The following is a 19034-nucleotide window of genomic DNA, read 5'->3' on the forward strand; positions in this document are numbered from 1 at the left end:
TGACGTAGACTAAGACGTGCCAAAATAAGGAACGCATTTGCGTACGCACGTTTTGTTTTGTTTTTAAATCAGTCGTGATAGGCTACATAAACATTTACATAGCCTATAATGGTGTGTTTTTTTTAACTTAGCCATGATAGGCTATGTAAATCTTTATGTAACCTATCACTTTTTCTTTTTTTTTAACTGGAAATGGCGGTGGTGGCAGCCGGTTGGAAGACCGGCCACCACAGCTGCCACCACCGAACCACTGCCGGAGCCGCCGTCAGGAAGATCCGCCCCAGGTAAGTCTCGTCCCGGGGGGGCGGGGGGGCAGACTGTTCCACCACAGATTTTGGGGGGCCGAATGCGCTGGCATTCGGCCTCCCCGAGATCCGTGGCGGAATTCTCTGACATCCCTATGTAGGGGTGTACGAAACCCCCTTACCTGGAGTCTGCTGGGGGTTATGTGGGGGGGAGGTGATCCGTTCCTCCCCCCCGGAATCTTCCCTGGCCAGCTTCGCTCTGCAGCAACTCCACGGAGCCGCTGGCTGGAGCCGGCCATAGTCAGACTTCCGGCCGCAGCCGGTCTTCGGACGCAAATGGCATCCGGCCTAGCAGACGCCATTTGCGTCCCTTCCCCTTCCCGTGGTAGGCTACGTAAAGATTTACGTAGCCTATCACAGGAAGAGGAAGGGACACAAATGGCATCCGCTAGGCAGGTCGCCATTCGTGTCCGAAGACCAGCTGCGGATGGACCCAGCCGGACCCAGATCCAGCAGTGCCAGGTAGGATCTGGCTGGGTCAGACATCACGGGGTGGCGGGGTGGGGTGGTCCATTTCGCCATGGAGTCTGGGGGGGCGGATTCTAAGAATCCAGGCCCCCTGGAGTCCGTGGCAGAATTCTCCACCATCTCTAACACTGAGTGGCAGCAGCTGTCCAGGGTTTCAGAGAGGAGTAGAGCTGAGCTGAAATTTCCTAGGATACATTTTCACACGAAAATGTCTAAGGTTTTTCTTTTCCTCACACCACCCCCACCCCAGAGAAGAAGGCCACTTTGCAGAATTTTCTCCAATTTTTTTTTTGTGGTGGCTCCCATTTCCCCTACCCCCTGGAAAATTGTTGAAATCCCCCCACATTTCTTTGCCCACAATTAGGGTGGAGAGAGAGACCATTTACATATAGCTCTAAGAGGAATCTTTCCCAGCCCTACCTGAAGATGCTAGGGATTGAAGCTGGGACCTTCTGCATGCAAAGCAGGGGCTATATCACTGGGCTGTGGTCTTTTCCATAGATCTGCCATCATAATGTCTACTTTAGCCCTTTATCATATGCCTGCCTGATGATGTATTTGCTGTGCCATGATGAATGCATCCTCCATGATTGTTTGGAGATGTGTCTGTATAACTCCAGAGTTACTTCTGTCTTCTATCTAGGAATGGCGGAGAAATCCACAATGCAACCAAATGAGTTTGGATTTTTATGAATCTGACCCACAAATTCTGCAGCGGACTGGCTTCCTCCCCGTTAGGTGGATTCCACAGACTTGTGGGCTGTTTTTCTAGCCTTCTGGAATTTTGCCCAAATTTTGTCATGGAAAAATACACAAAAATCCAGCCAAAAATGCACATTTTTCCCCATAGGCTAAAGCACGAAAATGCACATTTTGGGGAAGGGTGTGCATTTCTGTGCAAATGAGAATTTGGGTGAATTTGGGTGTTCTAAAAATCCGATTCCATCGATGGGTGGGTGATGGAATGAAAGGCACCTGATAATAGTCAAAACACATACAGAACATATTTTACACAGTCCGTACTTCCCTACTAATATCAGCCAACTTGAAAACGTTTTCATATTCTCTGACAGGGTATAGCTAAAGTGCCAAAGAGACTGATCTTTGAATAACGACAACAGTGTTTCCTTCTGTAACTGGCTTCAGGCATTCAGGAGCCAGGAATAATTGTTTGGCCATTTCTTGCCACTTATCTTTGCTGGTCTCTTAAAATTAATGGTGGAGATTAAAATAATGCTGTCTGGATCTCTAATACCCTTTGTAAAAAAAAATAAATGGAAAGACTGCTAAACTTAAAAAACCCAAACTATAGCCCTCAGGACAAAATATTGTCACATATTTAAAGTTGAAACCTAAAGAGGGCAGTGGCACTTCTAAAACCAAGATGGAAATAGAGTCCCATGAATGTGCAAAAGTTTACTGAAGAACAGCTCCTGGTAACACTCCACTGCTATTCAGGTAACTCTAATGAATTTTGAAGAAAGCCACCAAATGTTGTATAATGTAGAAATGGCTCTAGAGGATCTGAAACCGACTGCTAAATGAGCCATAATGTTTGTGCATAGGCACTGTAATGAAGCAGGTGGAATTAAAATAAGGATTCCTTTAACCAGAGCGTGTTGTACACTGCAAGCCACCCACTGCCTCAGGGCCAGTGTACAGCCTGTGAAAAATTCTGCCCCATGTCGGTGCTCCATTGACAAATTCTTTACCACGTGCATCACTTCAGTCAAATGCAGCCTCTGCATGCTGCCACTGTGGATCTTTGGGTGTGGTAGCACTTGTGTGCAGATGTTCCATGTAAGTGGGGAGATGTATGGGGAATGGGACACTTAACTGTTATACCTACTATAGGGGTAGCCATTTGCCACTGTGGGGAAAGGCAGTTATTCGTATACGCCATGTGAGAGGTTGCAATCTTTAAATCAGGCTATGTGCTAATCCTAAAACAAGTTATCCTGTATGTAAACCACTACTACTGAAAGCCTGTCTACTGTTTTCTGGAAAACCTTCAGATTGGAGATTATACCACTGCTGAACAGGTAGTTAGGAAATTCTAAATAATAAAGATACCAGGCAGAAAGATCTTGTGGTATAATTATATTATTATTATTATTATTATTATTATTATTATTATTATTATCTTTATTACATTTTACTATTCTATTCTTAATTTGCTGTAAAGAACTGTAGTTTCCTATAGGGACTAGGGATGTACGAAACACTTACCTGGTTTCGTCCAGGGACATCTGCGGTGGGGGGAGGCACTCTGTCCCTCCCCTGAAATCCTTGATGGGGGGGAGGCGATCCGTTCCTCCCCCCCAGAATCCTGCCCGGCCAGCTCCGCTCTGCAGGTAGGCTGCGGAGCCGCCGGCCAGGCCAACCCGCAGTGAGGCCTCCAGCTAAAGCGGGGACGCAAATCGCGTCCTGAGCATTCCCGCTTTAGCTGTCATAGGCTATGTAAATATTTATGTAGCCTATCACGGAGAAAATGGGAATGCAAATGGCGTAGGGGATGCTATTTGCGTCCCCGCTTTAGCCGTGATAGGCTACGTAAATATTTACGTAGCCTATCACAGGCTACCATAGGGATGCAAATGGCGTCCCCTACTTAGGATGCCATTTGCATCCGCAGCAGCCCGGCTGGAGTGGCTGGAGCCTGGCGTAGGGGAAGCCAGGTAGGCTCCGTTCCGGGGGGCTTTCACGGGGTGGTGGGGCGGGTTGCTCCTTTTCACCATGGATTCTGGGGGCCGAATTCACTAGAATTCGGCCCCCCTAGGATCTGTGGCGGAATTCTCTAACATCCCTAGTAGGGACAACATTTGCTTTCATATTCATTTTATTTCATATCAGCTTCAACAGCCCAACTGTAATGCATAATCCTATCTGTGTCACACTTGGATTTTCTAAGGCGAGCTCCAGTTAGCGTTCATCATCGTTACTCTGGGAGTGTCTCGGATTCCTGTCAAAACACGGGGTGACCAAGATGGCTAGGGATGTCAGAGAAATCCACTGCAGATTCAAATGAATCCGCAGCGGATCGGGACCACTTACCTCCACTCCAGGAGGACTGGAGGCGAAATGGCACTCGGCTGCTTCTTGCCAGCCAGAGCCGTTCACGTCCTCCCTGTCCCTGCCGATTGCCATGTCTTTTCTTAAAAAAAAAAAAGGAGACTGGCAGGATGTGCCCATAGACTTAGACGCAAAATAGAGCCGTGAATCTTGTGTATAAGCCTATGGACACATAGACTTAGACGCAAGATTCATGACTCTATTTGCGTCTAAGTCTATGGGCACGTCCTGCCGATCGCCTTTTTTTTTTTTTTAAGAAAAGACATGGCAATCGGCAGGGACAGGGAGGAGGCGAATGACTCTGGCTGGCAGGAGGGAAGGTAAGCGGCCCCCAAGCTGGTTCCCCCCCCCAGAATCCTCACAGGGTGGAGCCACTCCAGAGGATTCTGGGGGGGGGGAGGAACAGATCGCCTCCCCTCCCACGGATTCCCCACCGGAACAGACTGTGGGCAATCCGTACAACCCTAAAGATGGCATACCATGAGTGGCCTAATCATTGCTAGTCCCATAGCACCACAAGGAGGTTGGCTACTGCCAACACCAGGATTACTCTGGCAACTGGGATGACAGCAGAGTTAAGGCTCTGGCATCAAGGAGAAGGAATGCCATTTGCCCAAGCAATGTAGAAACAGTGCTCTCTGAAGAGTCCCAGATGTCCCTTGAGATGCCTGGAGTAGGGATGTCATGAGCGTCCATTTGGGGGCTCGAGCTCGGTGGGTTCCCGCCAGTTCAGCCCCCCAGATGCCAGTCTGTGACTTCCTGCTTTTGCCCGACTCAGCGCATGCCGAGTCAGGCAAGCGCAGCGGCCTCTGCTCCTTGCTGGAGTGGTAACTGCAGGGTGGCAAGGCTTGGTGCTCTGCCAATGGTGATCTGCAGAGAGGGGCGCAGTTGCTCTGGGCAATGGCAGCGCTTCCCTCTCCTCCTACTGTGCCGCTGCCACCAAGAGCTACTGCACCCCTCTCTGCTGGTGCTCAGCAGAGAGAAGCGCAGTTGCTCTGGGCGGCAGTGGAGACGGCAGGATGGGAAGCAAGAGGGAAGCAGCTCTTCCCTCTTGCTTTCCATCCTGCTGCCGAGAGCAACTGCGCCCCTCTCTGCCGGTGCTCGGCAGAGAGGGACACAGTTGCTTGTGGTGGCAGCAATGACAGCGCTCGCTGGGCCCCTACGAACCACCAGCCGGCTCGTGTCCCAGCGTGAGTCAGGTCTGGCAGTGGGCAGGGTTCTGGAGAGCGGGTCGCAGGGCGGACTCAGGTGAGTTCGTACAACCCTAGCCTGGAGGCCTCAGGCAACATTTGTTATAAGCCTCACAATATTTTAAGGGGGAGGTGGGAGCCCCATATCTTGGTAGGGCACAGAGAAACCAAACTAGGGTGGCCACTTATGAATCACCAAAAAGGGGGTGGGGCTAGATTTGCGTAAAATTTTCCTGTGCTAATGTATATGTATAGGTTCGTGTAAAGCGGCACAACAACAAAGCAACAAGCAGGTTATGGATCCACTGTGGATGCAGCCAGTCTTAAGGTAAAATGTCTAAGAATGTATATGTATACATGCAAATTTAGGAAGATTGAGAGCGAAAGAGCATAGTGTGGGCCTTGTTCAGTCTGCTGCCCAGGTGCTAACTGTTAATGGGCAACTTCATGGCCCAGATCTTCCTTCTTAGGGGTCCTTACCTTTAAACCGGACTTGAACTAGACAGCCCTTCCAATAAAGGACATCTTCAAAATAAAGCGAAGCCCTCTGGCAGGCCTTCAAAGAGGACACATGGCCAGCCTCGAGCAAAGGTAGGGAAAGAAGAATCAGGATTGACTGCTCAACCTTCTCCCCTCCATAGCTAAGGGGAGAAGGGGGTGCTAGAGGGGAAAGGTCCTAGGAGGAGGGTTGCAATGTGCCTCCCCCCCCCCCAGAGCAGCCATTTATAGAACTGGGGAGCACAGGTTCAACTTCATGTACGTATATTAGTTAGGGATGTTGCAGGAGTCTGAGAGGGAGGTGGAGTCTGGCAGACTTCCCCCCCGTTCAACCTCCTGGACCCTACGTGCTGAGCCACTGCACTTACTGGACCTGCTGGCCAAGCTGCTGTGTGGTCTATGAGTGCCAGGTGGCTGTCTGTTCCCTCAGTGAGCTGCCATTTTGCAAAAAAATAAATAAATGGTGGCTCAGATTTTTCCATAAATGTAACCTCACGTTAATGGCAGACATGAAGGGGCTATTTACCCAAAGTTACAGGTTTAAATGTTCTGTTTATGCCTGTAATATTGCATAAATGGCCCCTTTACAACTGTCATTTACACAACCTTACATTTACAGAAACACCTGAGCCACCATTTTGTGAAAAAATGGCAGCTCGCTGAGGGAATGGGCGCTCACTGGGTGCCCATGGACCATGTGGCAGCTCATGTGGCACGGTGAGCAGGGGTGGTGGGTTTGCTGGCAGGGGTTTGACAGACAGGTGGAAGAGCTGACGGAGGTGAGTCCATCCATCCCTAATATTAGTAGCCACCCACATGAATTTTTCTTAGCTATGCTTAAACAAAAATGGAAAACCCTACAAAACCAGTTAAAGTTATTGTAAGACCTTTTATGTTTCATGATTAAGAACATCAGAAGAGCCCTGTTGGATCGTAGCAAAAGTCCATCTAGCCTAGCATCCTGTTTCCCACAGTGGCCACCCAGATTCCCATGGGAAGCCCCCAAGGAGGACAGAGGGCAATAGCCCTTTCCTACTGCCATTCCCTGCCAACTGGTATTTGGAGGCTTGCTGCCTCTGATCCTGGATGTGGATATCATGGCTAGTAGCCATTGGTATCCTTATTCTCCATGAATTTGTGTCATCCTTTTTAAAGACCTCTAACTTGTGAATTCCATACTTGAACTCTGTGCTGTGTGGAAAAGTATTTCCTTTTATCTGTCCTGAATTTCTAACCAATGAGCTTCATGACCCCATTGGGTTTTAGTTTTATGAGAGAGGGAGAAAAAAGTATCCCTATCTATTTTCTCTGCCCCATGCATAATTTTATACACCTCTATCATGTCCTCCACTTAAGGCGCAGCTCTACTGGGATAGTCGGACACCTCCAAACTCAGAGGCGTCCGACTATCCAATGCAAGACAACAGCTGATTTTGGCTATCTATCTGGGGACCTCAGAGCGGGACTCAGGGAGGCCGTACGGCACATAGGAAGTGTCGTAACAACACTTATGCCCTCCCCTCCCTGCCCCTGGGAGGGGCTCTGAGCTGGCTCCGAGCTCAGTTCCCAGAAACTGAAAAATCCTATGGCTGGCTAGACACTGTCTAGCGGCCATAGGATTGCTCTCTTACTCACCTTTTTTCTAAACTAAACAATTCCAAACACTGTAACACTTCCGTGTAGCATGTGGCTGGCTCTATTCTCCTGATTATCTTGGTTTTCCTTCTCTGCAACTTTCCCACCTCTGCAATATCCTGGTTGAGATGCGGCAATCAGAACTGTACACAGTATTCCAAGTGGGGTTGCACCATAGAGTTGTATCAGGGCATTAAATATTGGCTGTTTTATTTTTTATCCTTTTCCTAATGATGGCTAACATGGAATTTGCCTTTTTCACAGCTGACACATACCAGTTCAATGTCTGCATTAACCTAACCACCCACAGCCCCATGATTAATAATAAGCATGATTCATATTAAGGATATATAGTTATACTGATGCTGGAATTTTTATACCTTGTTTATCTTATACATTCACATTTGTCTCTGGAACAATGACAATTAGAAACAACGTATTTTTTAAAATGAAAGCTGAGGTAACATAAGCAGAGCCCTGGTGAATTAGATCAAAGCCCTTGCAGGGCATATGTTGACAGCTCTGCAACCTATTTGCTTATCCGTACTTTTCTATTTCGCTAATGTAGAATGTAAAACATTTGTTTGTTTGTTTGTTTGTTTGCCACCCATCTGGCCAGCTATCCGGCCACTCCAGGTGGCATACAATATTAATAACAATACGAAATACAACAAATTTACATAATCAACATAAGAAAACAACACTGCTCTAAAAAACCCTAACCCACCCCAAATGCCCACCTGAACAGCCAGGTTTTTAAAGCCTGTCAGAAGCTCATCAAAGAGGGGGCTTGGTGGAGGACACTAGGGAGGGAATTCCACAGAATGGGAGCCACCACAGACAAAGTGGCTAGTCCTCACCAGCCTAGCTGTCCTAACATTGAAAAGGACTCAGAGTCCCTTATAGAACAAGAGCATATATTTCTAGCAGATTTTGAAAGTGTGTGTAGCATTATGCTCAAGCAGGGGTGTTGAACCTCTCTCAGCTCAAGGGCTAAATTACTTTTTGGAGAAGCTGCATTCCAACGGTGGGCAAGGCCAAAGGCTGAAGGGGGCGGGGTCAAAATTCCAGAAATGCCAGCATATTGTAGCTTCAAGCTCCTACTGCCAGTAATTAAGGCTTGAGGAGAATCATTCCATCCTTTTAGAATGGGGTGGGGGAGGGAATTGCGCAAAGGCCAGGAAACCATCAAACAGTTGATGGTTGGGGGAAAGGGGTGGGGCCTTTGGGGGAACTTTAGAGGGCTGTATTGGGCCCCCATGCCTGAGGTTTTGCACCCCTGTGCTAAAAAATTTAATTTCACAAGTACAGTTGATTTACATTTTTTTTAATCCACTAGAGGGTTTTTTTTTAATGATCCCTCTGACAAAATCCCCTCCCCTCTTCACCTAGGCTGCCTTTACACTAAAGAAAACCCCTGCCATCCTCCCGTTCTAGAGCCTTTCTGCGTTTATTGCTGACTCCCAGACAATGACCATGTGATTGCTGAGAGGGGAAGCTTTTAATTTTCAGTGTTCCATAGACTTCAATAAAACAGTGCCATCTAGTGGCTGTTTTAATTGTGTTACATTCTGAGTTTAAAAAATGGTTCATTAGTTCAAGACCTGTCTGAGACAGAAAAACCAGGAAATACCTCTGGATGTGCCCTGGAGGTTAACGACATCATGAAAAGGACCCGCAAACTTCTGTGAGTCAGCAATCTAAAATCCTTTAGCAGGATAAAAGCTCCGTGTGAAGGAGCCCCAAGCCTTCGGTCCCTCAAGACAGGGTGGGGGTGGTTCATCTTTGCTTCCACCTAGGCAGGCTATTCCCACCCACCTCAGGTTTCTGCCTTTTACCGCCTTTCTTATACTCCTGGCATATATTTGTGTGTGAGAGTTGTGCCCTTTTTAAACTTCTCCCTAGGTTAAGTAGCGTGATGAAGACTTCAGTACAGACTCGATGTAAAAGGCTCAAAATAATTTATTTAGATTATTATACAGACTGAACGTCAAAAGAAGACTTCTCTTAACCTAACCGTATGCTAAAGTAAGGCCTAAAACCACTAACCACCTCTCCTTATCCCCAGGAGATATTTAATCAAATCCCTCTCACCCTCCTCATCTCTCTTCTGTCATCCAACTGCCTCTCTTAACTCACTCTAATTCACTCTAACTCCCCCTCCCATCAGCATTCTCACTGACCAATCACACGCCCCCAGGCACTCAGCCACTCACCCACCCACCAGGCAACCTACAGTGTATGGAGAAGCTATAAACCTTTAACACTGTGTTCAGATTAATACAACCATGGGGCAGTTCTACCACAATCCCCTTTTGGAAAAGGCCAAGAGAAAATTACCCCATTTAGATCTAAAGACTGCTCATTTTCGATAAGCAATTCTTGTTTTTTTTTTCCTGCCATCCTCCTATGACATACCCACATTTTGAAATGTTTCTTATAACATTTTTTATTTTATTTTTTTCAGTTGATATTAAAAAAGGCCCAAATCCAAATGCTACAAAGTCAAATCTTCCAAAACCATGTCAATCTGGACTGCGCCCTCCTGGTTATTCGCGATTGCCTGCCGCTAAACTGGCAGCATTTGGTTTTGTCCGGAGCTCGAGTGTCTCCTCAATCTCAAGCAACCAATCCAATGACAGCATCCAGAGTGATCAAAGCAGGACAGCCAACCGTAAGTCAGACAATATTATTCTGATCGCAGATATTACTTAGCTACGTTGCAGAGACAGGGAGGGGGAGGGGAGAATGAAAGGAAAAATTTAGTCCTCACTATGATGCTGTTAATAGTATTTCCCAATACACATTTCCATGGGTGCAGAATGCCCATTGCTTACTTTTGAATTTCTATGACATAACGATGGATGAATAATTCCTGATGATAAATTGCTCAGATAGGGTTTTACTCTCCAGGTTGCTTGTGGGGAGGAAATGCATCTCATGCAGTTCTGCATTTTCTTTCTTTTTCTTTTCACCTTTTTGACGAATTATCCCTCTTCCAAGCTGATGTAAGTAAATAAGCACAAGTAGATGTCCTGTGTCAGCATGCCACAGCCATAACATATGGGCACTTCAGGGAAAGGTTATGTGAAATAAGCAGTCTATTCTTTCTGGTTGTCTCTTGTTCTGGATATCTCCTTGGTCTAGTGAGCCGAGCTTGGTTTAGGAAACTAATAAAATCATGCTAGGGATCTAAAATAGGATCAAAATTTTGCTCTCTTTTCTTCTTCTTCTTCGGCTTCTGCTTCCATGGTCTCCTTTTCAACTGCAGCAAAGAACCCTTGCTTGAAATGTCACCTCAAATCCTATTTTCTGTAGCTAATGTTAATTTTATTAAGTACAAAATAACTGCACAGTGCATTCTTCGCAGGAAGTACACGTGCCATGGGCTTGGAATACAAGCAGGGATTGTGGGATTCATTTATTTTTTAATGGTGGTTCTTCTCTTTGAAGACCAGCTTCTGCATGAACCGTGTCAATTTCAAAGCAACTGTTATCACTCTTGAAGTGGTTCAGATTGAAGGTGCCAGCTTGCATAAAATGCCAGAGGCTTTTGGATGCTGCAGAGTCCTAAATCTTTCAGTGTTTATGTTAATTTTAAATGAATTACAATAAATAAAACAAAAACAAAAAAATAGGCCACAACCAGTCCCAAGGACTTCCTTACACTTACACAGTCGATTTAGTGATCAGTGGAGCCACGTGGGTTCACTAAGCTGAGCAGCTGTACTGAAATACAAATATATGCTAATGACTTCACGGCACTATTGCAGCGGTCTGTCGCACACTGTACGATGCGTGGGGAAAGGTTTAAAGAGGCAGCGGGAGGGAGGGGGAAGCTACTTCGACAGCACAAATGAAATATCTCCAGCCAAGCTGGAGTGCAAGGAGGAGTACTCCGGCCCCTGTTGATGGAAAGCATTTTACTGGAGACAGACAGGCCATGCAAGATGTCTGAGTAGCCACCTGGGCAACACTAAAAGCACCTTGCAAGTGGGAAACTGTTGTGCCTCGAGAGAGCTGTCATTGGTAAAGGGCTGCCACAGAGGCCTGGCTTCATGTTCCATCATTTACAGTGCAAGCTGATATGTGTCTACTTGGAAGTAAGCCCCACTGAATTCAATGGGACTTACTTCCAAGTAGATGTATATCGCCTTGCATTGTAAATGATGGAACATGCATTCAGTGGGGCTTACTCCCTGGAAGGGGGTATATATGACTGCAGTCTTAGCCACACAAAATCTGTGAGAGTGAGGAGCAGGGCCTTCTCTGTTACAATGCCTACCTCATCTGATTCATAGGGATGGGCAAATGGGCAATGTTCAAGATTGCTAGGATTCTCCGAACATTGGCTTGGTGCTCGTCTCACACCCAATTCTTGTCCGCATTTGCGATCACTGCTTGCTTTGCGCGGATGGGAAAATTGTGCAAATTGAGTAGCAATCAAACCTGAAATTTGCACAGCTTCCCCCAACTGTGTGCAAATTTCCTTATTTGCGCAACTGTCCTCCATAGTTTAAAGTAGGCTGATTCAGTCTACATGGGAAATTTGCACAAAAGAAAACTGGAAAATTTGTGCAAATCATGTCTGGCGATTTGCGAACATTTTCGGCAGACGCGTGTTTCCACTTGTGTTCAGACCTTTGAACAGGGTGTGCTCACATGTTTTGCTAGCAAAAAGGAAATTCTCATGCATCCCTAGTAATTCACTCCTAAGGGTGAACTTCCCTTACCAGTGTTCACTATCAGGTGAAGACCGGAGACAATCAGCCAGAGGCAATCAAAGAGACTCTTTATATGCCGCCAAATGCCTGAGAGAAGAGGGCAGTTTTAACCCGGCACCGAAAAGGCGACAATGTTGGTGCCAGGCGGGCCTCGTCAGGGAGATTATTCCACAAATGGGGGACCACCACTGAGAAGGCCCTCTCCCTTGTTGCATTGTCCTGGTTCTGTATTGTCTTATGAAGCATCTGAGCATTATCTTTTGCTAGACGAATCCTCCTATGAATTGACCCATTCCTAGGGATGTCAGAGAATTCCGCCACTGATCTCAGGGAGGCCGAATGCCAGCGCATTCGGCCCCCCAAAATCGGTGGCGGAATGGTCTCCCCCCCGGGACGAGACTTACCTGGGGCAGATCTTCCTGGCGGCGGCGGCTCCGGCAGCGGCTCTGGCAGCGATTCGGCAGCGGCGGCGGCCGGTCTTCCGACTGGCTGCCGCCGCCGCCATTTCCAGTTAAAAAAAAAAAAAAGACGTGATAGGCTACGTAAAGATTTATGTAGCCTATCACGGCTAAGTTTTTTTAAAAAAAGTGATAGGCTACGTAAATGTTTACGTAGCCTATCACGGCTGACTTAAAAAAAAACCCAACAACAACGCACGTACGCAAATGGCCTATCGTAGCCTATCACGGCTGACTGCAGGGACGCAAACGGCGGCGGCTATGGCTGCCGCCATTTGCGTCCCTGCTAGCCAGCGGCCGGATGTCTGGCTGCTGGCGGAGCCGGCCGGTGGCTCCGCAGAATCCCTGCGGAGCACAGCCAGCCGGCCAGGATTCCGGGGGGAGGGACGGAGCGCCTCCCTCCCCACCATCAGCATAATCCGCGAAATGTTAGTGATTTTCGTACATCCCTACCCATTCCAGTTTGTTGTTTATACCAGTAGCTGGCATGATGGGTTAAATGGTGAGAAGGAGCCCTCTTCTAGCAGTAAGGCTTGATGCTATATGAGGTAATACAGGACCAGGACAGTGGTCACAGTCCATAACTAAAGGAAGAGGCCTTGGACACAGAAGCCCTCTGTAATAGAATTCATTTGAAAACCTGGCAGCTTTCTAGCTTCAGAGTGAAACTAAGCATGCCCGATCTAACTTTGCCAGCAGTTGTTGCCATAAGCTTTCATGGGGCAGAAAACGCTTAAGAACCTTTGAACTGCTGTTCAGAATTTCACCAAAGGCACACCTCCTTGACTAGTCAGAATAACATCAATCAGTTTTTTTCACCAAAATTTGAAAGAAATATATGATATCATGAGCCACAGGCTGGAGTAAAAATGTACAAATATGTCAATTTTCATCACTTTTTAACTTGCTGTACTTGTGGCAATATTTATTAGATTGATTTGAAATTTTGTACAATTGCACGCCTTGCCAGGTAGATCATGGATGCCATGTTTCAGGGTGTTAGCTCAACAAGTGCCATTTTTATAAGCAGTAGAATTTTCAGGCACATAATGGCAGAACCTTTTTTTCTTTTTCTTATTCTTATTTACTTTAGCTAAAGGGGCTCTTCCATTCCCTTCTAATAACACTGTTTAGCTTCCAGCCCCAACATCACTCAAAGCTTTCCACAGTGCTGATCTATTTCCATTTTGCTTCCTGAAAAACCTGACCTAACGTGACCCCTATTTTGAAGGATAGGGGTTCCAGTTCACATAATGAGTACCAGTTCATATAATGGTTCAAAAGTGTGACATTCGGAAAGATGGCATTAAGATGCAAACTGAACAAATTTTGTCCCTATCCCCACTCAAAAGTAAGTATAGGTTTTCAGCCTAATGCTCTTTGAAAACCCTTTCTCAACCAGGAGCTATGGATAATTGGAATGTATTTGTTAATTATTCAAGGAACACTAAATTGGGTTGAATTGTACTTTGGAGTTTGCAGCATAGTGTAAAGTTTTAGGAGCTTGTTCTGAGAACAGAAAGTTCTAGCTATGGGCCTTGCAATGCCTAAATCAGCAGACTGCACATGTTCTGCCTTTAATTGAGACATATTTGGGACAGAAAACTCACATGTGTCTTTAAGTTTCACTCTCCTCCCCTTTTAAATTTCCAGAGTCGCACAAAGAGTGATTTGCTTTTGCTCCAACAACACCCTTGAGAGAAAGTGTATTGGGCCCAAGTTAAATGTGATTCATGGTGATTAAGAAGAACCTACCCAGGTGCTGGGGTGTCCAGGTATCCTACTTTACAGGGGACAGTCCTCTATTTTGGAGAGCTGGCAGTAGCGATGTACAGACTGTGTAAAATCCATTCCATCTTTTTTTCTCAAATAGTCAGGCACCTTTTGTTCTGTCCCCCACCCATCAGCAGAATTGTATTGTTTTTGTTTCCAAATTTGTGCAAATGCGCACATGCAAAAATGCGTGAATTCACTTAAAATGTACATTTTCGTGCTTTAGCCTATGGGGGAAATGTGCATTTTTGGCTGGTTTTTTATTTTGCATATTTTTCTATGATGAAATTTGCACAATATTTGAGAAAGATAGAAAGCTGGCCTGCAAGTCCATGGAATCCACCCAACAGGGGGGAAGCCAGTCTGCTGTGGAATCCGTGGGTTGGATTCATGAAAATCCAAACTCATTTGGTTCCATTGTGGATTTCTAGGGATTTCATCCCTAGCTGGCAGAGGACAGTCCTCTATTTAAAGGTGTCCCCTGTTTGACAGGCTGTTCAGTCCAAATCTGGTTTGAAGTTAAAGAGCCATAAGGAGGGAGGGGCTTTGAAGTTACCCATCCACAGCTAGCACCTGGACAGCAGACTGAGCAGGGACACAGGCCACCTGTTCAGTTGTCTCCACTGTGATGCAGTATATTGTATTTCTATTGAAATTATACTTGTTATTTCTAAATTTGCACCTATAAATTTGCATATGCAAATGTTATGCAAATTGGCATCCTGTTTTGCCTTCATTTTTGGTGATGAAGTTCCTCTTTTTTGGCAATGTATAAGTGGCCACCCTACCAGGTACTATTCTGCTCAGCTGGCTTCACATTTAAATAGGGATGTTGGAGAATTCCGCCACAGATTCCAGAGAGGCCGAATTCCAGTGCATTCGGCCCCCCGGAATCTGTGGTGGAACGAAGCCCCTGCCCCCCCACCCACGAAAAGCACGCGGAACGGAGCCCCCAACCCATGAAAGGTGCACAAAATGGAGCACTTACCTGCTGCTGTCCGCGCCGACTTGCAAATGGCAGCTGTGCTGCAGCCGCCATTCGCTTCCTGATCATAGCCATGATAGGCTACATAAGTATTTAGACAGCCTATCACGGCAAGCAAAACAACAACAACAACGCATACACAAATGGTGGCGGCTATGGCAGCTGCCATTTGCGTTCCCTATTTTTCGCCGTTTTATCCTACGTAAATATTTACGTAGGCTATTACGGCCAAAAAAAAGGGGAATGCAAATAGCGTAGTGGGAGCTATTTGCTTCCCCCCCTTTTTTTCGCCGTAATATCCTACATAAATATTTACGTAAGATAAAACGGCGAAAAATAGGGAACGCAAATGGCGGCCATCATTGCCGCTGCCATTTGCGTAAGCTGTTCTTTTTTTTTTTTGGCCTGCTGTGATAGGCTATGTAAATACTTACGTAGCCTATCATGGCAGTCTGGCTGGAGTCTGGACACAAAAGGTGGCGCCTCCCCCCCACTGCGGATGTCCCTGGACGAAACCAGGTAAGTGTTTTGTACATCCCTACATTTTAACTGGGCTCTCCGACACCACAAGTGCAATATTGTGCTACCATGCCAGGGCAGCACCTGACCGGGCCAGACATCCCTGGCAACTTGGTGTATCTTTGAACAAGATATCTTACACAGGAAACTTTTCCTTCTGAAGCCCCGACATTGTGTTTAAATCAGGCCTTCTGTTCATATCTGAGGACTGTTCATATTTGAGTCACACTTGTGACTGTAATACTTGCAGGAGCTTTACTGCTCACACGTCAAATTTATGGCCAGGCCAAAAATAGACCTTGGCATTTGTTGCGTCTCTAGAGATGGTGCTTTTACCTCACCTCATTACTAGACCGGTTTTCTGAACATCAGTATGTTGAAGAATTGTGCAAAACATTTTTAGCGCACTGAAAATACTTTCTTGGAAGAACTATTGCATGGTTTGGGTATTTTGTGTGTGTTTCAGTTCTAATCACTATACAGCTTGCATTTGCTTATAATTGATGGATATGCTAAATGACATGTTACATTAGTATAGTAGGTGGACAGAAGCATGTTGTTTGTATATAAAAAAAAGGTTTTCATTTGATAAGGCTAATGGATAATAAAAAGAAATCTGGAGTGAAAGGCAGTGAGAGACATAGCAATAAAGGTGATCTAAATAAAATTGCATATTTATGTATTGCATTGGAATAATTACCGTTTATCATGACTGGTGCTCTTCATGCCTTACAGCAGGGGTGTTGAACCTTTTTCAGCCTGAGGGCTAAATTCCATTTCAGAGAAGCTGTTGGGGGCCACATTTCAGTGGTGGTTGGAGCTGAAGGCAAATGGGGGCAGGGCCAATAATACCAGCATATTTTAGCTTAAAGCCTTTACTGCCAGTAAGTAAGACTTGGGAGGGGCATTTCAGCCTTTTAGAAAGGGTGCGGGGGGGGGGGATTGCACAAAACCTGTGAAACTACCAAATGTTTATAGTTTCAGGAAAGAGGTGGGGGCAGGGGAACGGGCATGGCCATTACTTGTCGATTACAATCATACTGGTGGCTGGATAACTGCTCAGGGAAAGCCTGCATCAAGAGGTAGGTCAACACTGAGGGCTCTGATCCTCACAGTGAGATAATCAGTGGTGCAGTGGTCAGTTTTGAAGTGCAGATGCTCATCATTACAGTCCCCATAGCCATGCCCTAAGGAGTGTCCAGAACTGCAAGCAGCTGTGTTGATCCACATCCACAAACCAGTTCTAGCAGTTTTCATCTCCACCAGGGACTAGGGGTGTACGAATTCCCTAGCTTGGTCCATTTCGGGGCACCTGCAGGGGGTTGTGATCTGTTCCATCCCCCCAGAATCCTCCCCGGCCAGCTCCACTCCATGGCGAGTCTGCAGAGCCGCTGGCCGGGTCTGTCCGCTGCCAGACTTCTGTCCTCTGCCAGTCTGCGGACGCAAATGGCGTCCGGCATAGCGGACACTATTTGCGCCCCTGCTCTTTGCCATGATAGGCTACATAAATCTTTATGTAGCCTATCACGGCAAAGAGCAGGGACGCAAATGGTGTAGCGGATGCTATTTGCGTCCCTGCTCTTTGCTGTGATAGGCTATGTAAATCTTCTTGCTGTGATAGGCTACGTAAACCATTTGTGTCTGCAGACCGGCAGCAGATGGCAGCGGAGTGAGTGGATGGACTCGGACCCAGCCAGCGGCAGGTAGGATCCAGCCAGCGCAAACTTCGTGGAGTGGCGGAGGTGAGTGGTCTGTTCCGCCATGGACTCCAGGAGCCCGGATTCTTTAGAATCCGGCCTCATTGGAGTTCGTGGCGGAATTCTCCGCCATCCCTACCAGGGACAAGTCAAGCGAATGGGGCTTAATTGCCCATCCTAGACCAAGCCACCCCCAAATATATTACAACGAGAAACAATAAATTCCTTGTTGTAATATAAACAATACATTCATCTCCCCCCACCCCCAGCTACTGTGGGAATTGTAGTTCTGGCTGTGGCCGGGCTGCTGCAGCCGCAAATGGCGGCCGTTGTAGTGGCCGCCATTTACGTCCTGCCAGGCTGCCGTGATAGGCTACATAAGTATTTACGTAGCCTATCACAGTTAAGGCAGCCATGCAAATGGCGTAGTGGCTGCCATTACCGTGATAGGCTACGTAAATACTTACGTAGCCTATCACGGAAAGAGCAGCGGCGCAAATGGCGTAGCGGCTGCCGTTTGCGTCCCTGCTCTTTGCCGTGATAGGCTACGTAAATACTTATGTATTTACGGCAGCCTGGCAGGATGCAAATGGTGGCTGCTATGACTGCCTCCATTTGCAGCTGCAGGAGCTGGCTGAGAGACCAGCCGCCGCCATCGGAGCCGCCGCTGGAGCCACCACTGCTGCTGGTCATCCACCCCAGGTAAGCTTCGTAAGCGGGGGGTGGGAGGCTGTTCCACCATGGGCTTCGGGGGGCTGAATGCCAGTGCATTCGGCCTCACTGAAATCCGTGGCGGAATTCTCCGCCATCCCAAAAAGTGCGGCATTGCATCCCTGAGAGCCCTGGCTCCACTACACCACTAGCCAATGGGGAGCATGTTCCAGAGAGCGGGTATTGTCAGGGACTGTTGGCAGAGGCTGCCCCTTTTCAGCATGTAACACATTTGCTGCAGGAACTGCACACTGCTTGCCTATTTGCTTCAGGCCGGGTTTAAGGTTTTGTTACTGGTGTAAGAAGCTCTAAACAATTTGGGCCCAGGATACTTGAGAGGGCGCTTTCTCCCCTACCACCCTGTCCAGTCACTGAGGTTATTGGATGAGGTGTTCCTGGTGGTTCCATATGTTTAGAGGTCTGTTTAGAGTCCACTCAGAGTAGGAATGTATGAATTTTATAAAATCGGTTCTGTCTGCATTTCACTGACTGTCAGGTGCCTTTCGTTCCATCATCCACTCATTGATGGAACTGGGTTTTTTTTAATTTCCCGAATTTGTGCAGGTTTGCATTTGTGCAAATTTGCACTGGCAAAAATGTACAAATCTCCCTCAGTGTGCAACCCCCCAAATGCGCAAATCCCCCCCAAAATGTGCATTTTCATGCTTTGGCTTATGTGGGAAATGCAGATTTTTGATCAATTTTTTTAATTATTATTTTACATATTTTTCTACAGCTAAAGTTGTGTAAAATTCCAGAAAGTAAAAAAACTGGACCGCAAGTCTGTGGAATCCATGCGACTTGGGAAAAGCTGGTCCACTGCAGAATCTGCAAGTCAGAGATTCATAGAAATCCAGACTCATTTGATTCCATTGCGAATTTCTCTGACATCCCTAACTCAGAGTAGAGCATTTAGTGTATTGGCTCCCTCTCTGTGGAATTTCCTGCCAGGTTGGTCTGTTTTTGGCCTTCTGCAAAATACATTTTTATTTAAACAAG

At 46.7% G+C, this 19034-nt stretch overlaps 1 protein-coding gene across 3 annotated transcripts in view; it reads left to right on the plus strand.

Moving 5' to 3' along the window:
• The window catches only part of MTUS2 (microtubule associated scaffold protein 2), a 355312-nt gene that overhangs the window by 26257 nt on the left and 310021 nt on the right, over positions 1-19034 (plus strand). For all 3 annotated transcript variants that reach the window (XM_084841649.1, XM_084841650.1, XM_084841651.1), the window contains one exon: positions 9636-9842. In XM_084841649.1, the coding sequence (XP_084697775.1) occupies positions 9636-9842 (207 nt within the window). The remainder of the gene's footprint in view (positions 1-9635; positions 9843-19034) is intronic.

Source organism: Heloderma suspectum, chromosome 3 (assembly GCF_057233095.1).
Source record: "Heloderma suspectum isolate Gila_16-S chromosome 3, 16-S_ref, whole genome shotgun sequence".
Lineage (NCBI taxonomy): Eukaryota > Metazoa > Chordata > Lepidosauria > Squamata > Helodermatidae > Heloderma > Heloderma suspectum.